This window comes from Schistocerca gregaria, chromosome 1, assembly GCF_023897955.1.
Source record: "Schistocerca gregaria isolate iqSchGreg1 chromosome 1, iqSchGreg1.2, whole genome shotgun sequence".
NCBI lineage: Eukaryota > Metazoa > Arthropoda > Insecta > Orthoptera > Acrididae > Schistocerca > Schistocerca gregaria.
In genome coordinates, this window is record NC_064920.1 from 599,446,037 (window position 1) to 599,470,288 (window position 24,252).

The window sequence follows — 24,252 nt, forward strand, 5'->3', positions numbered from 1 at the left end:
CGTAAATGCGATGCAGCTTATACCTCTGGAGCAATTTTCCAAAATCTCCTGCCAGCCATTGGCATGACACTAGCAAGAAACAAAAATCACACAATCAATTTCCTGTTAGCAGAAGCGTCTGGTTATCAAGGATCGGTCAGATTAAAAACTCACCCCGTTTGCCATCCAGACTTCACGCGATTAAACTAAGTTTCAGGGCGAAAACTAACACAGATTAGGACAGATGATCGTGTGTACAAGGAATGCATGCTAGGTACAGATTTTTCATTTTGGTAGCAACAGCTTGTTCTATTCAAGGACAGAAAAGCGCAGATCATCTAACCACACTGAATGAAGTAACCCACGAAGATACAGATTGAAAACTATATACTACAAAAAATATTTTAATCAATTCATAAAACTTATTGTATACTATTTCATTCCCATCCTACAATTCTTGCCTCTGTAGGTTCGGAGGTCCACTTCCATTAGCTGTGGATTCACAATCACTATGTGATTCTTTGATTTCCCCAATTTTGTGCTCCATTGCTCTTGCTGGCACAAAGGTGCAATTACAAAGGAAGTTGCGCCTGCTGCAATACTTAACTTTTAACTACAACTCTGCCACTGCTGCTGACGAATTCTGTACTGCTATGCCACTGTCGCAGTGGGATATGGAGCTGCTTTTTAGTGGCAAGTCAGCGGCAGCTGGGATCTCTGGGTCCAGCAGGCGGTCTTGGCACTTGGCACGTCGTACGGCGAACTGTCTAGAGCTGGCTGCGATCTCGGCTACAACGGCTGGTGGATACCATGCTGAATACTATGGCTGGTAGATGCACAGATGGCAGGGTATGCAAGGGGGGGGGGGGGGGTAGTGGTAGGGGCTGTAGGCAGGCGCTGTAGGGGAAATGTCGAGTGCTGGAGAGGAAGTGCCTTTCCAAACTGAAGGGCACACACACACACACACACACACATTTTTTGTAAATATTAAGTGGGGCCTCTCAATGCGCACACTTACGTGGTGACCATTCATCTCTGCTTTGGTTAGCATCTAAAAAGTATTCCGCCGAAAACGTAGCTATTTATTTTTGTGTGGCTTGTTAACTATTTGCAACTTTCAGAGAAGTGACATGAGTGGTGAATTTTGAGTAAAATCTACACATTTCTTGTTCCCATGTTGAAATCTGGTTCTTTTGCCAAAAGAAAGCAGAGTTTACACAATCTCGTAATAGTAACATGTTGTGCAGACGCCTTCACGAGAGAATTGCGAGACAGTAGTTTATGAAGCGAGGAACTGAGAAAAAGTAATTCTAATATCTTATGAAAAAGCACATCCTCGGTACAAAATAAATGTGTAATGTTTTCGCTTATTTTGTTCCAAAACTCATAGCAGCTATCGATGGTCCTTAAAAAGTACATTCTTTCATCGCAAAAGTCTGTAGCTAGTGGAATAAGGCTGTAAGTAATGAAGCTTTGCATAAAAACCATACGGCAAAATACTCTCTTTTTGCGTGCTATCATTTGCTAAAATCTCATTTAGCTATCGCAAACTGTTTATGAAATATGAGGAATGTTGTGGATATTTCACTCTGGCCTTATCACTGGCGCGTCGCGGTCCAAAATGTGTGTGCTATGTCAGGTCAATTTTCTCGAGATTGGTGACAGATAGAGACCTCCACCCAAGCCTGAAGAAAAATTAAATATGTTAGTTAACTTTCATAGGCAGCAACATATTGTGTGATATGCACCAAACGCAAAATCATAGCGAATCCTATTTTTCATTGCAAATTTTGACGAATTTCGCATAGTGTCTTACTTCCTCATACATATAAAAATAACTATGACCATTAAGGAAATGATGGGCACATCTTAATGAACATGTCATATAAAGCTATAAATAACACAAAAATGAAATTCACTTACCGAATGGTTTCCCTAAAATTGTTTGAGAAAGACGGCGGGGGGTGCGCCTCCATTCTGTCGTTGCCGACCAGATGAAAGGTGGCAGACAGTGTCATCCTTCCCTTCTGAACAAACGATTGTTATCACCCAGTCCTCTGGACGAAAATTAGTCACTGCGCATCGGCCACCATATTCTGCACGGACTCTACGTGTAGCGCGGCAGTGGCCATGGCGCGCTGGCGTGTAGCGATGTTCGACAAAACTGTTCTAGTATAGAGGTTTCACATAATGCAGTCCTGCACTACCTTCCGGATCTGTTCACTCTGAACTACCCCATATACGACCATACTGGTAGAATCGGAATTTTCATTTTCATGGGTTGTGTGTGTGTGTGTGTGTGTGTGTGTGTGTGTGAGAGAGAGAGAGAGAGAGAGAGAGAGAGAGAGAGAGAGAGAGAGAGTTCTTAAGGGACCAAACTGCTGAGGTTATCGATCCCTAGACTTACACACTACTTAAACTAACTTAAACTAACCTACGCTAAGGACAACATACACACACACATGCCCGAGGGAGGACTCGAACCTCCGGCGGGAGTGGCAGCGCAGTCAGTGACATAGCGCCTCTAACCGCACGGCCACTCCGCGCAGCCATGGGTTGTGGATAAGGAAAAAAAAAAAAATACAATATGTCTCATCAACTGGCAGAAAATCAAAGTTCTAAAGTGTTCACAAGATCTGTATCAGCTTGGAGCCTCCATGTGCTACTGCTTGAAAAGATTTGCCCACACATTACACAGCACAAACATTTAAATGGCCCCAGTAAAGGTGGTTGGTCTTGCAAGTTCGGCTACATTTCGTCTATGGGGCGCCAAATCAAATTCACTGCAATGTTCCCAGTGTTCCACGAAAGTATTTAATATTTATTATAAATTTTAGAGCCCGACTGACTTTCTTAAGATCTTGGAGGCAGCTGAATAAACTGCAGTTAATGGGGTGAGTTACCTTTAGAAAACCGTTAAAGTTCCACAGTATTTTAAATTATAAATTTCACAAAGGCTACACACTGAAATCTGCTAAGTGTGGCTTGTATCACACGCAACCCGAAAAATCAAAAGTCCATCAGATGACGAAAATTTTCTATGTCCGTAAGTAGGAACTCTGAATAATTTTGATACACGACTTAGCGGCTATTTCACCACTCATCAGATAAATCTTTCTCGAAACACAGACTAACACAGCCTGACTGCCTTCAACGGAGTCCGAACATAGACTCCCCTCCAAAAAGACCCCTGTTCACCCAGGAAACCTTGATCAAGCACCACTGAAGTCAGTTAAACTATTGAACACGAAAATTGCTGAAATCCTTAATTTTAACCTTTTGTACATATATGATACATCAAATCACACAGAAATTTTCCGAGAAAGGTTACGCTCTTATCAGTTTCCTTGTGTATGCCATAGTTTATTTATAAACATTAATTTCTATGGTTTTCCTCCATTTTCAGATTCGTAATGATAAATATTAACAAACAATTTAAATTGTACGTTAAGTAATGTCCAATACATCTAAAGTTTAATAGTACTGCGGCTACTTTTGATGCTTCTCTATTTAGTTAATAAGAATAGCTGTTAATCCACTTTTCGGACGCTCATTTTAATATGTGAATAATTTCAATAAATCTGCTATCACTGTCTGTACAGCTCTACAGGATGTATCCAAAGACACTTCGTTTGTCGAAATCGCCTTTGGCGTTGCCGAGATATTCTTTATTACAGCTCAGGAATTATTTACAACATTTAACTTACAATAAGTTATAAACTAATGCTGATACCGAAACACGTCTTCACATGCGTAATCTACCATCTTTTCCGCTTCAAATGAGCCTACTTGTTCTTCAGCGACACGCACAGTTCAGCATTTATTAACTGTGGGGGAAGCTTTGATTTTCCACTATACATGAAAAGCAGCCGTGAGAAACGAGCAGCCGTTATGCTGCCCAACGGACGGGATTACTCGATCACGCGGTAACCATAGTAGCCGGTGGAAGTGCAGAAACACCACCACCTGTGGAGCATAGTGTGAAACTGGCCCTTCATTACTCCTGTCAACACGAGTGTGACCCGATATTAGCCCTTTTTCAATAGGCTTTCGTTTTACAAGTAACAGCAACAAAATAAACACTTGCTAGCATTCGCCATAGATGATGTCTATTCGCAGCACAAACCGAGTTTACGAAGTCAGCTGACTGCAACGGAGGGACGACTTTCGGCGCAGATCCAGAGGAATCAAGGTGGAGGGCGGTCGGGGCGGGTAGGAGGGGAGGGAAATCGGTTTTGTTTGTGAGTCCTCTGGAAGGACCGGAAAATGAGCGCAGGTTTAATGGGGGATGACAGAGTGAGATAGGCCCATAAGTAAGGGGGGGGGGGGGGGGGGAATTACAGAAACGCTGACTCTCCTAATCGTAGGTGGGAATGGCGGAAAGAAGCAACTTTCTTCTCATTTACATTCTCACGTACGCAAAGCCTGCAGACCATTGTAGTGCTATGTGAAATACTGACAATTGTGAGTGCGCACTTAGATTTTATATCCCGTAAATAAAGTGTTTTACAGCTTATGTGAAAGTTACGTCTAAGCATTAATGTAAACAAGTTACTGTTATATTAAAACTTTTTATTGTTTATATTATTAAATCCTAGACAGCTTTGGTACGTTACAAATATTTGGTGGGGGGTGGAGACAAGAATTGCGATTGTGACCATCCTTCCCCCAGAACCCAAGCCTACCATGCCTGACGATTTACCAACAGGTAGCTACAAACAGCAAGTGTCAGCTGCAGGACGTTACATTTAATCGACGTTAGGGAAATGCCGAAATGGAGGCTGGAAACACGTACAGTCCGAGGAGATTCGTATGCTAGTTTGGAAGCCACTTACCTACAAAAGAAAGATTCGGAAGGTAATCAGCAGATTTAGGTGGTGCTCTAATATGAACTGCTAAAATGACTTCATTGGCAGCAGTAGTTGGTCTACGGACTGATTGCACTGATGACACTATGCCTTCATAGTTCCACCGAACCTTCGGTGGAACTATGCAATGAGCCATAGTAACTGCTACCAGAACCAAGTGAAGTCTCTCATTACTTGTACGTGTTAGCCAGTAAAATGCTAGCATTCAGTATATTGCAGTCAGTAGACTACAGCAGTTTCCCTTCTCTCCTTTTCAAGCATTCAGGCGTATGGCAGAATGTAGTAAGGCCTCGTTATGGGCATTGTTGAGGCAAGACAGGTCGTTTTTAGCGTTCAAGAGCGAACACTCCAGTTGTGTTACGTACGCTGCTGAAAGCCATTAGCAATAGCGACAAAATGTTGGTTCATCATTGTACCATATTACGCTGTCTACAACCGAGAAATTTTGTGTTGAAGATAAGAAATGTGTTCCAGGTCTATCTTTTTCTAAGGCATGGTGCTTACGCCAGCGTTGCCAGTTGCCAGAGTAGAGTAGGGTGAGTGTATGGTGTTGAGCAGGGTTACGGACATGGATCCACAGCACAGATCGAACAGCCGCTGTTTAGTTGAACACTGCTCTAACACTAGTAGTTTTAAATGTAGTTGCGAAGGAAAAGCAATCCAAAAAATTTCGATCCCCTCTATCCTATCTCCAGTGCATGAAGAAACTATAAGTTTGAGAATTTGTACTGCAGCAATCACTCGCACTAACAAACGCCAAACCCGTTACAGTAACGTAACGTGTCGAACGGCACGGTTGATTTTCCCCAGCTCCAGAGATTCGTTTCCATTCGTGATCTGCGCTTGTGCCGTGATAGGACAGTCGGAGAGGTCACGTGATGGACGAGAGCGCCGTCGCACCCGAGCTGTGGACAGGCGCAGGCGACGGTGGGCAGTCAGCTGCCGCGGTCGAGACAAGCAGCGTCCCCCGAAAGCCAGCGAAGTGCCCGTGGTGGGCGCCTGAGCCGCGCCGTCGACAGTTAGTGGAGGACTGTGCCGGCGACCGAGCCTGGTGTCTCGGGCTGTGTTTGGAGACGGGCAGCGAAGTGAAGTCTGTGGCGGTACCCTCCAGTTGCTAGAGTGGTCTTCGGCGGAGCCAAGTCGAAGGAGCCTCGAGGACTGGCGTGTGCGGGATGATTGCCGGAGGAGACGTAGCGTGGTTGTTGCTGCAGTGTGGGCAACAACGCGGCGGAGCGGTAGCTCTGTTCACCTGCCAGCTGCACAGTAATTCCGAAGAAGGGAAAGAAACGGCGTCTGCTGGACGTAAGGAGCACTACCTGAGTGTTTTCACTACTGACTGCGTTAGCCTGATGGCTGTGTGGTTGGAGAGGTGCACGGTGCTGTGTGCGAACAGCTTTTGTGTGTAACAACTTGTAAAACAACTTCCTGAACGGAAGTCTGCGAGTGCTGAATTACGTTTTATTAGTATTTACGGCACTCGGGGCATGCTGCAGTGTTTTGTGATGCAGAGCAGACACAGCTGTGTCCGTACATGCCATAGGCTTGATTAAGCACGTTAAACAGAAGTTAACTGTGTTCGCCACGACTGTGAATAAGTTGTTAATTCAGTAATTTTGAGCTAAATGTATATGAAATTCATGCAATTGAACAGGTAGTTTACTCCTGTGTTTTAACAGTTTGTTTTCTTATTGCCTCATGTGAATGGATTGTCATATGCAGAGAATTATCTTATATGCATTGTTTAAGAAGTTATTCAGGCGTTCTAGGCGCTTCAGCCCGGAACCGCGTTGCTGCTATGGTCACAAGTTCGAATCCTGCCTCGGGCGTGGATGTGTGTGAAGTCCTTAGGTTAGTTAGGTGTAAGTAGTTCTAAGTTCTAGGGGACCTCAGATGTTAAGTTCCATAGTGCTCAGAGTTATATTTTTATTCAGGCGTAAGCACGCATAGCTTGGTAGTATTGATGTTAGGTGGTGTCTTAGTTGTCGAATTTCTAAGAAACAGAAGAGCGAGATGTAGTTAGGAGCCATAGTACAGATCCTGAATAAGTAAAATATTCTTCGGCAATACTACTATGCTATCGTTGCTGATTGTGGCAGACTGCTAGACATTTTAAGGTGTGTAATGTTTCCTGGTTGCCCGTTGTATGGTCATATTGGATTTTACTGTATTTGACCTTGTTCTGCTGTCAAAAGAATATTTTGGGCTTGGTTATTTCAGCCCTACATAAGTACTTTCGGGCTAGAGAAAATAATTTTTTTTGTAAATAGTTTATGTTCTGTTAACAGAAAAGTTTGATGCTAAATAATATTATTGTTAAATTGACACCTGTGTCTGCACTGTCCCAGCCAAATCCGCAATTCACCTAGATTCCATGCTGTTGTCAGTTATCTTTTAACTGCAGTCAGACATCTTTTTAACAAAATCAAGAATAACGTAAGAAACAAACCGAAAAGAACATAGTTGAAACATAGTAGAAAATTTTAACTACGACCCTGCCCTCTATTTTAGTCGCTGGTGAGGTGAGGGTATAAACTCCCAGCATTCACTGTAATCTACTATCATTAGGTATACCTAGGCTGTCGGGAAAGCACCGATTCCAAAGAAAATTGACCAAATTAACGTGGAAGAGAATGCAACTAATCATCATTATGGTAACTGAATACACTCGCTGTATAAACTGAGTGCAAAGAAATATAATTACAAATATCAGTTTAGAATGGTTAGCTGAATTTATCATTAATCAAAGTTTGCATTTTAGTGTTCCAATAATAGAATGAAATAATTCGGTCATCAATCCTAAAGCAGACAGTTATTTCTGAAATCAACTGGTTATAATCGCACTTAAGATCTCGTAAGGATAAGTAATATGTGTATTGATGCTATCGGTCATTACTTGCGTTGGAGTAAATTTTTATGTGCAAGGGATCAGAAAATATTTAAAGCGAAAGTTCATTACCAAAAATTTAGAATTATTTAAAGTACTGATAACTGAAATTAAAATTGGAGGGATCACAGTAGAACGGGATACGATAGTAATGACGTAGCTTGACCCTACCATAATCTTAACTCTTACAAATTTTGACAGAGAAACTTTTCTAAATACTAAAAATTCACTCTTAATATTACTTCATTTAAACGTTAATGATTTCAGAGTAATAATAGAACACTTGGTTATATTGTCCAAATCACTCAATAAAGTGGCAAATCTTTCACAAATTTAAAAATGTTAAGTTCGATCTTACATTTTTAGAAGCTTGGCGACCAAAGTAGCACGTCGGCAGGAACAGTTACAAATACATACATCAAAAAAAGTTATGCATCGCCTCGGATCCGAGAGTTCTGGAACCTGTACAAAAAAAGAAATAGAGATCAACATAAACATAATTTCCTCCCTTTTTATTGCTCATGAAAACTATACATTGCATGTTGTATAAGCATACAGCGAGACCTTCAGAGATGGTGGTCCAGATTGCTGTACACACGGGTACCTCTAATACCCAGTAGTACGTCCTCTCGCATTGATGGACGCCTGTATTTGTCGTGGTATACTATTCACAAATTCATCAGGGCACTGTTGGTCCAGATTCTCCCACTCGGCGTAGATCCCTCAGAGTGGTTGGTGGGTCACGTCGTCCATAAACAGCCCTTTCCAATCTATCCCAGGCATGTTCGATAGCTTTCATGTCTGGAGAACATGCTGGCCACTCTAGTCAAGCGATGTCGTTATACTGGAGGAAGCCATTCACAAGATGTGCACGATGGGGGTGCGATGGGGGTCCATGAAGACGAATGCCTCGCTGATAGGCTGCCGATATGCTGACGATATGGTTGCACTGTCGGTCGGAAGATGGCATTCACGTTTTTTACAGCCGTTACGGCGCCTTCCATGACCACCAGCGGCGTACGTCGGCCCAACATAATGCCACCCCAAAACAGCAGGGAACCTCCGCCTAGCTGCACTCACTGGACAGTGTCTCTAAGGGGTTCAGACTGACAGCGTTGCCTCCAATCATGTCTCCGACGGTTGCTTGATTGAAGGCATGTGCGATACTCATCGGTGAGAGAACGTGATGCCAATCCTGAGTGGCTCATTCGGCATGTTGCTGGGCCCATCTGTACCGCTCTGCATGGTGTCGTTGTTGGAAAGATAGACCTCGCCATGGACATCAGAAATGAAGTTGCGCATCATACAGCCTACTGCGCACAGTTTGAGTAGTAACACGACGTCATGTGGCTGCACGAAAAGCGTTATTCAACATGTTGGCGTTGCTGTCAGGATTCCTCCGAGCCATAATCCGTAGGCAACGGTCATCCACTGCAGTATAGTCCTTAGGCGGCCTGAGCGAGGCATGTCATCGACAGTTCCTGTCGCTCTGCATCTTCTCCATGTCCGAATAACATCGCTTATTTCACTCCGAGACACCTGGGCATTTCCCTTGTTGAGAGTACAAAGTAACAATGCGGACGCGATCGAACCGCGGTATTGACCATCTAGGCGCGGTTGAACTACAGACAATACGAGCCGTGTACCTCCTTCCTGATGGTATGGCTGGAACTGATCAGCTGTCAAACCTCCTCCGTATAATAGGCAGTGCTCATGCATGGTTGTTTACATCTTTGGGCGGGTTTAGTGACATCTCTGAACAGGCAAAGGGACTGTGTCTGTGATACAATATCCACAGTCAACGTCTGCTTTCAGGGGTGATTCAAAACATTTTTTGATGTGTATATATAAATGATTGATGTAGCACATCTTAAGAACTTTGGGTGATGCAAGAAAATGGTTTGCCTTTATGAATTAGCGCGTTTCAATTGCCTAAGAAATAGTGCTGGTTACCAAGGTATCTACCGAATTTATTTTTTATTTATCAGTGTAATTTTCCTTCCAGGACGTATGCTTTTTGCATTAATATTTCCTTCAGTACGTAAGATTTCAAGGTTGAACTTTTTTCGGGGTGCATGGACGGTTATCTTTGAATTAGGTGGACTGCCTTGGGAAGTAAAAAAATCTGCTAATAAATCTTTTACAAGACAATTTATAATTATGTATTTTAGACTGCATAATATTGTTAACTGTGGTAACACGTGGAATCTCGTCTTCTTGAAACCAACGTTAAGTGTACGTATTTCCTGGGTGCTTTGTTCACGACTACCGTGTTATATGGCGATGTATGTACTGGATGGACTCTGGCACAAGTTAAGCGTGACAAACACTACCTGTGTGCAGCAGTGCTTAGGAGACAGGAGAAGCCACCCGATTAATTCCTGCCTATTTATTATCAAATTTGTATCGAACACGTTGACTTCCATCAAAATTTTGCTCTGAAAAGGGATTCAATTAAGAAATTGATAATGTCGTGAGAAAGAATTGTTTTTCCACGCATGTAGCCATCACAGGGCTAACTGGTTAGCATAAGGCATTAAGAGTCACATTATCAAGACCCTACAGCAGTGAGTTCAGTTGATTTGCTTTATGTTAGTTACTAAAGTGTTTCGTGTCGGTTGACAGGATGAGGTTACCCGCTAACCGAAACTGCGAGTCAAGTGACGTAGTGGTTAAGGCAGTGCATTTACATTTATGAGGTCGGTATTTGTATTCCATCTTGCCATCCACTTTTTTTTTATTTTCCGTAGATTTCCTAAATCGATAAATGCAAATGACGGAATGGTTTCCTTGAAAAGAACATAGTCAATTTTTTTCTCCGTTCGAGCTCATACTCCGTCTCTACTGACCTCATTATCGACTGGTCTTTAAACTACCACTTGCTAAATGTGACTTCCTATGCCTCATACAGTAGCTCGAAAAACTTACCTCATTAAAACAGCTGAAGAGTTTAGCCACAGGCACTTGCGGAACACGTGGAGGCCAATTTCTTCGTACGATCTGTGTAGTGGGAGTAGATCGTAGACCGAGGATCGGTGTTGTTTAGACCTACCAAATGTTGGTCTAACCAACACCGATCCTCGTTATATGGTCTATCCCACATTCTTAGTCTGTGCAGGTCTGAACACAGGCGATGTGGTTTTAACATGAACAGGGGTCGAGGGAGAGGTGGTCTGTCCTGGGTATTGGGGATCGCCTGAAATATCCAGCTGCAATCGGATTGCACTCCTAGCTTAAATCAGTCTCAAAGAGATGCAAGGGAACCGTCTATTCCTCTCAAACTAAAAGAGTGACATAAGACACACAGTTTATGCGAGACGTACGTAGGAGCCAAACAGGGATGTCCCACGCTGTGAACTGCCGTTCATTAGGACGTCGCCGTCCTTATTCACGGCTAACTTCCCTCAAGTAGAGAGCCTTTCCTTGTTCACCCAAAATGATTTAGCTAATGGTGTCTCTGGGTCCCCAGCAGCTGGTTGGTCTTACTTGATAAGTAACAGTCATATCAAGGGTCAGTCATCTAATTAATATCAATCACGTTTAAACTTTGTAACAGGCAGTTTTTTTTTCATCGCTCTTGTGACTTGTTTGATGCAGCCCGCCACGAATTCCTCTCCTGTGCCAACCTCTTCACCCCACAGTAGCACTCGCAAACTACGTCCTCAATTACTTTCTGGATTACAGCAATTGCAGTAGTATAAAGGCATGAATATTTATCAGAAAATTAAAATTGTGCACAGTGTTTATGCAGTAGTATCAGATCCAATACACTGACAAATGCAGTCAAATGGTACCGCATTTGATGTCAGTAGTACAATATATAGCAAGACATCAACGATTCAAGTGGTGGAGGATGGAGCTCGATATAAAGGCAATCGGCTGTGTGCGGTGTTAGTGTGAGTGTATGTGCGTTTCCTGCAGACAGGAAAGAGGCCTCATGAAGTGACAGTGCGTTTGTGTACATAAACCACGATTGTCACAATACTACTCGGAAAACAGTAATCGTGTGGTGAAAACGGAAAAATCGGTCCAGAGAAGGAGATAGCGCTCTACAGTCGTCAAATAATCAAGAAGTTGAACCGTTCAGGTACAGGGTTTCATAATTTAGTTACATTGGACCCATGATATGGACAGAATGTAAAATGTGCACAAAGTAGAAAATTTTCTGAGACACCGAAACGGTTATTTTCGCGCAAATTGTTGCTGATTTACAGTTGCCAGTAATTGCCAGATGTGGACACAAATTTTGTCAAATGACAAACATCTTGCATTCAAGAAACGACTGCAGACACCTTTTACAACGCCCACGTCTCGTGGTCGTGCGGTAGCGTTCTCGCTTTCCGCGCCCGGGTTCGCGGGTTCGATTCCCGGCGGGGTTAGGGATTTTTCTCTCCCTCGTGATGGCTGGGTGTTGTGTGTTGTCCTTAGGTTAGTTACGTTTAAGTAGTTCTAAGTTCTAGGGGACTGATGACCATAGATGTTAAGTCCCATAGTACTCAGAGCCATTTGAACCATCTGAACCTTTTACAACACCCAAACGTAAACAAGTTAGAGCGGAGTTTGCTGAAAAACATATGTCATGGACTTAAGAATGGGGCAAAGTGATCTTCAGTGATGATAAGAAATTTTAGATGGTCCAGATGCACTTCAGTATGACGCACTGAGGAGAATAGAGCAGCAGGGAAGAAAGAGCAGAAATTCTATTGGTAGAAGTGTTATGACTTGGGTAGCCTCCTGCAGTAGAGGTAAATCACGTATTGCTTTGGCCTAAGGTACTCGCCCCAGTCGTTATGACCGGTCCTTACCACTTGGCATGCACGGAGATATCTGACAGAACTAAAGCGCCTATGAACCTAGGACCTGCAAGGTAAGGAGATTCTAGGTGATGTTACAATTAGGAAACAGAATAACAGCCGTCATACGTGCCCTAAAGTATTTCAGTGAGGAAGGGGTAGCCTCTACTCTAGAACACACAAACTACTGCTACCTGTGCTAAATCTTTTTATTACAGAATCACCAGACACATTGGGTTCAAGAGTATAGTTGGTGATATTGGAAAATCCTCTATAATTAGGAAGATACTGACAATGAATTCACAAACTAAATTAAATTAATCGTGAAAAACATGAACACATTAGAACCTTTCAAAAGCTATCCTACGTGAGAAAAGAACACCTTGCGTAACTTACAGTACAATGATCACAAAACAATTTACCCTCCAAAATATTTCACTCACTACACTTCAATATGCCTTATTGTCTATGCTATTTTAGCTGGACAATAACGTTTATTTACCAATACGTTTCTCGACTTTTAAGCCCTATGAACACACACATGATACGTGGCTAGCACAAACACCAGGGAATGAGAATAAAATACGTAACACAACTCCAATCTCCAATAGAACTGAAGTGCACACACAAGCTAGTGACTCCCTTACTGAGCACCTGAACAAACGCGATATTTACAATGCTTTATCGGTGGCTGCTGTTGTCGGCAGTGGCATATTATGACGGCGGCACGTCAACAATGGCCGGACCTGTACACCTAGATACAATTCTGGCCTTGACTGTATCAGCCGAGAGGCGAAAAACTGTGTTTCTCCCTAGCTAAACTATTGGCAATGTCCACTCGCTCTGGTTTAGCGACGTGTACACCTCTGGCCTCTTTAATTGTTCTGCAGAACATAACTCGGTTCGAAATCCTTAATCTCCACTCCGAAGATGTTAACGGGATTTTCGAACCCTGTGAACACAAGTGTTCACTAAGAAGTCTCCTAGGACGACAGAACAGGGAAGTGTTCCATCTATACATGGCCCTGGTCTGAAAAGATCTATCTCCCTTCTACCCACAGCCCCAGTCTGCATATCTTTTTTGTTCTCCCTACAGCACCTTATGTTCATCCCATACCACAAGTAGTAGTCGCCAATGCTGATTGTGGTACGACTTGTGTCGGTTTTTTTTTATTTTTTTTTATTTTTTTTTTATTTTTTTTTTTATTTATTTATTTTTTTTTTTTTTTTTTTTTTTTTTTTGCCCAGCGAAAGTTGAGTAGCGTATTGGTGGTGGAAAATATTTTCCTTCTGGACTACAGCATTCTTGTTTCACTCCTATACTCTCATACTTCTCCCATACATAGCTGTCCACGTGAAACCTTGTGCTCTCCACACCTTCATCACGTGGTATGCGAGTATTTGTTGAAAATAGCGGTGCTCTCCATTGTGGCCTATTTTCTGTTTTGAAAAAAAGAAACATAGCGACAATGTTTTTTGTGGTTTTCAAAGACCACACATTGTTATTCTGAAAGCATTCCTTTCCTGGAAGTGTTCTCAGGCATCAGATGTGGTCTTTCTACATGTGTTCTGTCCAGTCGCCTGTGCCCCACTATTAACTTTATTTTATTTTCTTAAATGCGAATTCCGTGTATTGGTCCTCTAAGAGCGGTCATGCGGACGCTTGCTATGCTAAGATATTTCTTGCCATTCCACCCATGTGTGAGTCAGAGAAGCTCGCTTAAATGGCTTATTGTTAGCTAATGGTGTCTGCCTCCCCGCTGCAAAGGGTCGCCTTTTTTTATGACTCCTCTCGAAATACGTTCCATGTTCTACTTCTCTTGAAGGCTGGAAACTAGCTGCGTCAACTTCAGTTCAAAGTGATTGCGATATTACGTGATTATTAACATGCAAAGTAGGGAATGCTTGTTAGTATCGAGTTCATGTCGGCCATATATGAATGATTACTCTCCATACTATTCAAATAAGTATCACTTTACTTCAAGTAGGGCATGTGTGCTATCAAACGTCTTGGCTTGATAAGTAGAATGCGTTTCTGTATTTAAAATAGTATGTTAAGGGGCAAAATTATGACGCTACCTTATGAGGTACTGAGACAGAATGGATCAGAATGTATGAGGACCTAGGGGACGAAATTCTAATTTTTTGAGAATACAAGGCATCTGTGCACGTTCCTGCTACAACAAAGTGTTTTGAAGATGAAGATATCGGTGCCTTGTCCTAGCCTGCACGTAGCCTGTATTTGAACCCCGTGGAAAATCTTTGGGGGATATTTTCAAGACGTTTATCGCAATGGCAGGCAATTTGAGACCGTATATGAGCTGAAAAGAGCGTTACGAAAAGAGTGAGCAACAATTTCACTACAATAACTGCAAATCTTAACAAAATCACCGTCGAAGAAAATTTTTGAGGTAATTATGAAGAACGGAGATTGGACAAAGTCCTAACAGTACAGACACAACAGGGCAGTGAGTGCCTTCGTACCGGTTTCCATCCAGGAAATGGAAACGCCTTACTTTGTTACTTGTGTTATGAAGCAAACGTAATTCCAACACGACTGTTTATGTCGTATATGTATCTACTACTTTTATAATAAATTCGATGTATGTATGCTTGAGACATTGTTTATTACTTTCGTAGAAACCACGCTTTTATGCTGAGTTCGACTACTGTGTCTCTTCATGCAAGAGAGACAAAATTCTAAAAACAATTCGACTTGGAAATTTCGCCTCACAAGGCCAATATCCTGTAGCGTCTTCTTCACTGCCGCTCTCCTAAATTTATCAAGTGCTGCAGAACAGAACAGTAGGCGGCTTTTTAATCTGACTAAGCATATGAGAATATAAATACTGTCCATGATATTCCAATAGGCAGCTAAACTATAATAATTTTCTAAATCATTTTAACATAATAGTTCATCAGTACCGTTGTCTTTCCTCTTGGCGAACACGCTCGAACCCACCGAAGCTCAACGGTGAAATTTATCCTACCACTCACTGCGATGAAATGAATACTGCAGCAAAATGTGGCGCAACATTCGATACTTCAACGGTCTGTCGCATTCTTAGTATACGGGTCGGACTCTGGAAATGATTGTTGCAGCAGATACCATCTGCAAACAGAACTCCAATGGAAATGTTGCCTTGCTCATGTTGTGTACGCGACAGAGAAGTCTTGTAGCAATTAGAGGCAGAAATATGCGAGGATCAACACATTCAGTGGCATTTTTGCTGTATCACAGAAGCAGCATTATGTGCAGCTGAAATAGTTTGTATTGTCAGAAACTTGTTCCCTCGTTTTCCCGCGACTAAGGACCGCCTCTCTCTGCAGGTTCACGCTTAACGAGAGGGGTACGATGCCACATCGACTGAGAAGCATCAGCTGTCATAAAACTAACGGAAGAAAAAACGCCCTTTTTTGTATCCCGTCTGGATAGACAGTGCGTGGATCTGCTTCTGTGAACTGCTTCTTTAACATAGGCCGAGAGTGAAAGAAGCGAGTAGGAGCAGGAGAGGCGAAGCACTTGGGTACTCCATGTAATTTTAATACCTTTTACAAGAGCAAAAAAAAAAAAAAAAAAAAAAAAAAAACACTCCATCTTCAGGCCACGAGTGGCCTACCGGGACCATCCGATCGCCGCGTCGCCCTCAGAGGAGAATGCGGATAGGAGGGGCGTGGGGTCAGCACACCGCTCTCCCGGTCCTAAGATGGTATTCTTGACCGAAGCCGCTACTATTCGGTCGAGTAGCTATCTCCTCAGTTGGCATCACGAGGCTGAGTGCACCCCGAAAAATGGTAACAGCGCATGTTGGCTGGAAGGTCACCCATCCAAGTGGCGACCACGCCCAACAGGGCTTAACTTCGGTGATCTCACGGGAACCGGCGTATCCACTACGGCAAGAGTCAAAAACACAGGTAAATAACAAATGCATACACAACTTTGCCTAGGATGAGCACGTAGATGTAGTCCATGTACAATCAAAGTCTCAATAGCACGCTAGCCCACTCGGCTGTCGAAGCGATGTTTCCAGGCCGTCTGTTCTTGATTAAATGGGCCAAAATCAAGAGGGCACTTGGTGAGCTCCACAGCGTCGCCCAGAAGGCGCTGTGGTCGGTGTGGTTCTTCTCTCGTAGTGTCAACTTAGGAGAGCGTGCACCTACGTAGTGACATCGTAACTATCGACGCTACGTCTTTGTCACACTCTGTTATTAACGATCATCTCACAGGGAACCATATTGTTGGTACCGAAAAAAAATAGCTTAAATTTGTTCACTTAAACAATTCAGCTTGAAATTTCACATCCTACACGTCTCAGTTAAATTTTGGGATTCTGTGTTCGAAAAAACTTTAACTATTAGAGAAACCATGAGAAACAAGCTGGGATTAACTTTTGATTGTAAGGTGCATGAAACTGAAATTTGTATGTCCAGCGACTTTTGTCAGGAGCAGGTGGTTTGACCTGCGATGTGCGTCAGAAGGAGGAATGTTTTTAGATAGATGCAATTTCTGCATTACTCCAGCAAGTTTGTCGCATTTCTGTAATGAATTTTGCGTCACTGAAGACCGAAGCTGAAAACCTCTGTTTAGCTGTGTGCCACTGACCTTCCCTGCGTGAAGATACCAGGACGCTGACTGGCCTCTGGCTTGCCGCAGGACGTGTTCACGACTATAGTGGACCTGCCTTGGCGCTGGTTGCTGCTGCTGCTGTCGCTGAGCTTCTTCCTCACGTGGCTGGGCTTCGCGCTCCTCTGGTGGCTCATCGCGTTTGCCCACGGAGACCTCGAACCGCAGAACCTGCCTCCCTTTCAAGAAGACACGGGATGGGTAAGTTTTTCTTTTCCACCGCTCATTTTCAGTTGCCTTTGAGGATAAATTCTCCACTTGGAAGCGATCGAGCCATCAATAAGTTTGTCGGCGCAAAGAGTCGGTTACGGTTGTACAATGACGGAAAAAACCGCAACGCCAAGAAGGAGTTGTACGAGATAAAAATTTTGTTTCTACAGGAAATCATATAATTTTCTTGGCAAATACCTTTCCGAGATTGATGTCTGAAATACTCCTCTCTGATACAGACAAGAGGGAGATTGAGTCAATAATTAAATCACTGAAGACTAAGGACTCTCATGGTTATGATGGAGTGTCTAGCAGAATATTAAAGTACCGTGCTGCACATGTTAGCCCTGTATTTAGCCATATTTGTAATTTTTCCTTTAGGAATGGTCAGTTTCCTGAGCGATTAAAGCACTCAGTAGTAAACCTGCTTTATAAAAACGGAGAAAAGGATAATGTAGATAATTTTAGACCTATTTCTATTCCATCAGTGATTGCAAAAGTTATCAAAAATGCTGTGTATGTAAGGATAACTGATCATTTCATATCACACGATTTACAATTAAATGTACAGTTCGGCTTTAGAAGTCGTTTAACAATTGAAAATGCTATATTTTCTGATTTCTCTGTGAGGTACCGGATGGGTTAAACAAAAGGTTTCAAACGCTTGGTATATTTTTTGATTTAACTAAGGCATTTGGTTGTGTTGATCACAAAATATTGCTCCAGAAGTTGAACCTTTACGAAATATGGGGAGTAGTTCACAGTTGGTTCACCTCTTACTTTAGCAACGGGCAGAAAAAGGTCATTAGTCACAATGTTGATAACGGCTTTGATGTGGGATCTGAGTGGGGTACTGTCAAGTAGGGGGTGCTCCAGCGAACAGTGCTGGAGCCACTCCTGTTCCTTATTTATATAAATGATATGCCCTCTAGTATTACAGGCAACTCTAAAATATTTCTGTTTGCTGATGACACTAGCTTGGTAGTGAAGAACGTTGTGTGCAACATGGGCTCGGTTTCAAATAGTGCAGTACATGACCTAAGTTCATGGCTTGTAGAAAATAAACTAACGCTAAATCACAGTAAGACTCCGTTTTTACAGTTTCTAACACACAATTCAACAAAACCTGACGTTTTAATTTCACAGAACGGGCATATGATTAGTGAAACTGAACAGTTCAAATTTCTAGGTGTTCAGATAGATAGTAAGCTCTCGTGGAAAGCCCACATTCAGGATATTGTTCAAAGACTTAATATTGTCATTTTTATTATTCGAACGGTATCAGAAGTGAGTGATGGTTCCACACGAGAATTAGTTTACTTTGCTTATTTTGATTCCCTTATATCGTATAGTATTATATTTTGGGGTAACTCTTCCCATTCTAAAAGGATATTTTTGGCTCAGAAACGGGCGGTTCGGGCAATAAGTGGTGTAACTTCACGAACCTCTTGTCGACACCTGTTCACGAGTGTGGGTATTTTGACATTAGCCTCTCAATATATATATTCCTTACCGTCATTTCTTGTTAATAATATTGGCTTATTCCCAAGAATAAGCAGCTTTCACTCGGTTAATACTCGGCAGAAGTCAAACCTGCATTTGGATCGGACTTCCTTAACTCTTGTGCGAAAAGGTGTGAAGTATACTGCTGCATCCATTTTCAATTAGCTACCACACGAATTCAAAAATCTTAGCAGTAATCCACGCGCTTTCAAATCGAAAGTGAAGTTTCCTCATGTGTCACTCCTTCTATTCAGTTGAGGAGTTCCTTGAAAAATTGAGCCGTTTCTTATTGTATTGTTGATTGCGTTTACTTAAACTTATGGACTAACTTTTTTCGGATCATAATCATTTATTTTTGTCTGTTATTACTTCCATGTTGCAATTCCGCGTACTGACACGTTCCATGACCTTGGAGATTTGCTCCTCAATTTGGTCCTACGGAACTTGACGTGTAAATAAAAATAAATAAAATGAAAACGAAAGTTTGTAGGCGTATTTCTACATTTGATAGAGGATGTCGATTCAGATTTAGGGCCAGTCGCTTCAGAGTGTCGCTAGTACCGCCTCTAAGAGGATGCAGATCACGTTTGCTTTCAATACATGCTGTAACGATCGTGAGCGTTAGTTACCTTTGAGACTGGGCGTGGTAATTTGATGTTAGTCAAGAACCGCTATAAGAGGACATTACCACCATTTCACTGAGTTTGATGAGGTCATGTTAAAGAACCATAAAAAAGTGGATGTCATTTTTGCGATATTGCAGCAAGACTTGGGAGGAATGTAGCAACTGTTCATGCTTGCTGGCACGGTGATCACGAGAATGTACGGTAGCAAGATGACTGGGCTCCAGAAGGCTACGTGGCACTACCGAGAGGGAAGACCATCATGTTCGGCGTATAGCTCTGGCACGTCATACTGCAATGATTTTGGAGAAAAACGACATTTTGTCTATGGAGTGCGTGGTTGATTCTTTCGTAATTTTTTTTTGTTTATTTATAGACGCTATCACATGTTTATGATACAGTCATAACCGGTTAAGGGCATGAACCTGTGTTCAGTGTATGCCACCTTTAGAATCTGAAGATGGTCATTGTATGGCCGAAACCGGTTATGACTGTATCCTAAACATGTGATTACGTCTTTAAATAAACAAAAAAACTTTACATCGTACAGTATCTGCAGCAGCAATTTGGGCAGCAGTTGGCACCACATGGAAACAACGAACTGCTACAAACCTGTTACGTCAAGGACAACTACGGGCCATACGTCCTGCAGCGTGCATTCCACTGACCACAAACCACCGCTGTTTGCGATTTCAGTGACATCAAGCGATAGATCGTTGGAGGACAGAGTGAAACTCAATTGAGTTTTCTGATGAAAGCTGGTTCTGCCTCGGTGCCAGTGATGGTGGTGTGTTGGTTAGAAGGAGGTCGGTTGAGCGTCTCCATATAACCTGTCTGCGTGCTAGACACAAGGGTCCCACACCTGGTCTCGGGTGCGATTTCGTATGACAGCAGGAGCACTCTCGCGGCTATCTCACGCACCATGACTGCATATTTGTTCGTCAATCTGGTGATTCGAATTGTCGCGCTGACATTCATGAACAGCTGTTATCCAACAGGAAAACTCTCGCCCACATGCCGTTGTTGTAACCCAACACGCTCCATAGAATGTCTATATGTTGCTTTGGCCTGCTCTATCATCACATCTGTCTCTTATCGAACACATATGGGACATCATTGGATGATAACTCCGACATCATCCACGAACAGCTTTAACCGTTCCTGTACCGAACGATCAAGTGCAGTAGGCGTGGTACTCCATCCCACACAATGACAAACGGCACCTGTACAACGTACAGCTGCATTCTTACTATCCCGCTTTGATTCTTTCTGGAAAATGATATTGCAGCAGAAGTCCAATGGAAATCTTGCTTTGCTCACATTGGGTACGGTACGCGATAGAGAAATCTTCTGGCAATTCGAGGCGAAAGTTTGTGAGGATCAACACATTTGGTGGCAACACAATCGAAAAGTTCATCAAATATGCGGGTCTTTGTTGCTGTTTCACGGACTTGCAATATCTTATATTATCTTCCTCTTGTTCCCTCCTGTTCCTGTGACTTAAGACTGGCTCTCCCAGCAAGTTCATGCACAACGGAAGGGGTGTGATGGTGCACCTGTTGAGAAGCATCAGCTGTCATACAACTAATAAAATGAAAACGTATCCACTCTTGCATTCAACATTCTGGCGGCTACACCGGTTATAAATGTACCAGCATTTCACATTTGCTATGCCTTATCACATGCTTACGTTACCTATACAAATATATTCACGAAATTTCGTTACTCTATATTAATTTTTTTGGTGCTGCGATGTTTTCCCTTCAGTGCATATGAATCTGTTACAGTTATTCTTGTCTAACCAGAGTTCTTGATATATTACCTTTTGCAAATTAATGCATCTATTCCCAGTACTTTCGAGAGTTTCATTTCCTCAAAAGTTCCGAAGGTTTCGTAGTTCTTTATCTGTTTTCTCTCGGGATCCGCGTCAAAGCCATTCTCCTCGTGCAAGTACAAACGCAATATCCACCGCCCCATTTAAATTCAATGTAATTATCGTACGTAGGTATTTTCTGGTATCTTGGAGAAAAGAACGAAGGAAGTTCATTTAATTTGCTAGGAGATGAGAAATGATTATTCTGGAGAATAATACTGCTTCTGACTCCTACCTCAGCAGCGAAACACAGTACGTTTTGTAGAGAATGAGCTTTCAAAGTCACAAATTCTGTCATACAGTATATGGTTAATAGAAAGTTAGCATTTGTTGTTTGTATTAGATTGCAGTACTTCTTATTGTAATAATGCTTAAAACCCAAATATTTTAAATATCCACAACAGTACTTTAGTATTTTAACTTCAGAATATACTGAATTTCTACTTATTGCTTGGACAACGATCTTGGTTTAACTATAGTCCGTGCCATTCTCTAAAATTCGTTTTTCTTTTGCTCTGCCCATCTGCTTCCGTTCCCCTCAAATCTTTAAATCACTTAGAAATACTGTGGTCTCAGCTGTAGGAGCCTTCCTCTTCACTGAGATTATTATTAATTGATTATAGTAATGAAATGGACTGCTGGCTGGCAGCTTCCATGTTACATTTCACCCTTAAATTAAGATCAACTCCCGCCGATCAGATTTTAGTTTTTGGTTCTCTAAGTTGTTTAAGTGAGTAATAAAAATGTTTGTAACATAGAGATTGTGTCTTAAGTAAAGTGCACATTAGAGTATTTTTCATGTATAATACGAGACTCTTACCCTACAGCTTACTGTGTGGTTAAAAGCGCCTTTGCCCTTGAAACGCGAACTCAGATATCGCTCTTACATATGGTACTCTACTCATTCTAGGACCGATGGTTAGGCCTTCTACTGTCGCTAAACTCTCCACTGTTTTCACTACCGTAAAATGAAGTAACGTTGTATTGCATTGTTAGACCTGAAATCTCAGAGGGGTTCAGTCATCTACACCGAAGAACTTTGTTTGTTCGAGTCTCATTAGGCATCTTCCTTTTGCGAAGTTCGAGTAATGTGTTTCATTTGGATGGCTACTGATTAAAAAAATAGTAGTAAAAAAACAGCTTTGGTTTGAGTCAGTGACTAAGAATCCGCTATAGCGACATTCATGGAATCCATCATTGCATTAGGCTCTCATCAAAGACCTACATTTTAATATAACCCTTAAATATAACCCTTACACTGAAGGAGATAGATTAAAAGTTAGTAACACTGTTCTCCTTTCAGCCATTGCATGAACGCCTGAATGACAGATGTTGAGTTAATGATGTCAGAATCGAAATGTAGAAAGGGCAAAGCCGCTGTGGTGACCACAGCGAACCACACGCATGCAAAATAACGATTTCCATGTAGCACAGTAAAATAAGCAATTTTATTCCAACACAGAACAAGCAATAATTCAATGATAACAGTCCACATGGAACGTAGGTTCATGTAAGTCTGAATGACACACATATGAATAAGTCCTGAATAGGTTCCAAAATAGAATAGAAGCCACTGATAACAGGTTCACTAGTTAGGATGAACAAACACTTGATTTTCCAAAGTCCTGTGGCGCATAAGTCATTGACGGCAACTACGTGAAGTCTGCACAGATTCTGAAGTCGACCGGCCGCTTAGTGTCTCTGAATCACAGAACCCAGTGAGACCGTGGTCTGCAGAGACCGCAAGCGTCTGTGGTGACTGCTTAGCTGCTCGTAGTGCTGACCCTGGTCGATCACCCGGGACCAGTGCTGCAGCTGGAGCTTCCATGAACGCTACAAAAAAACAGATTCTGGAGTGGCTACGCCAACAGAACTGGTCGTCTGGCGCTGGGGGTTCACTGAAGTACAGGCTCGATAGCTGGACAGTTGCCTCTCACTTGGAGGACACATGAACGGCATAAGTTCGGAAAATATACCTCCGCTACCAGCGACGCTGCCAACGCATATTCTCGTGGAGCCATCTGCAAGTTAGCTTGTAAACGCTTTGTCCAGTCATTGTGTTAACATCGACCGTTGTATTTACTGACATTCAATGTATGCCACCCATTGTTGTGATTCCTGGCGGTAGCCACAACTACCAAGGCAACCCTCCACCAAGGCTGTTTGCTGTGCAACAGCTTTCTTAGGAGAAGCGTAGGGGATATGGCATGTTATCCTACAGAGATCATGTGAAATGACTTCCTCCCCATCTAGCAGCAATTTATGATAAGTTGTTGGTACAATAAGGCGACACAAGAGATTAGGAAAAGACAAATAAGTAGGTCATTAATTTTCTTAGAAAGTTCACCAGCTAAGTGCACATTGTTATATGCATATATCATAGACTTTAGTCTGTTATGGAATAATGGAACATATTGTATGTGCGCATATTAAGACTTATCTGAAGAAATAAAATCTCCTCTGTGGGACTCAATATGTATTCCATAAACACATATCTTGTGAAGCTCAACACGCACTGTTCGTCAGTGGGATCCAGATGGCCATAAATAACGGTGCCGAGGTTGACTCTGTTTTACTTGACTTCAGCATCTCATTCGACACAGTTCCACAATGACGCTTAGTAAAGAGAGAAACGAGTTAAAGGAAAATTGGAACAGCTTTCTGACTGGATTAAAACCTTTTTAACGGTAAACCCAAAGCGTCATTCTTAATGGGGCGAAATCATCTGAGATAAAAGCAACAACAAGAATGCCCAAAGAGATTTGAATCTGAACAGGAGTAAGTAAAAGTATTCCTCGCAAATATGCAAAGAGATCGATTAGTGTTCAATTACGCTATTAATGATAAATCGTTGGAAACAGTGATCATCTTCAAATACCTAGGAATAATGAGACA

The 24,252-nt window shown here is 42.3% G+C and overlaps 1 protein-coding gene across 1 annotated transcript in view; it reads left to right on the forward strand.

Moving 5' to 3' along the window:
• The window catches only part of LOC126358260 (ATP-sensitive inward rectifier potassium channel 12-like), a 139,370-nt gene that overhangs the window by 73,552 nt on the left and 41,566 nt on the right, over positions 1–24,252 (forward strand). Inside the window, exon 3 of the mRNA XM_050007532.1 lies at positions 17,179–17,349. Within this exon, the coding sequence (XP_049863489.1) occupies positions 17,179–17,349 (171 nt within the window). The remainder of the gene's footprint in view (positions 1–17,178; positions 17,350–24,252) is intronic.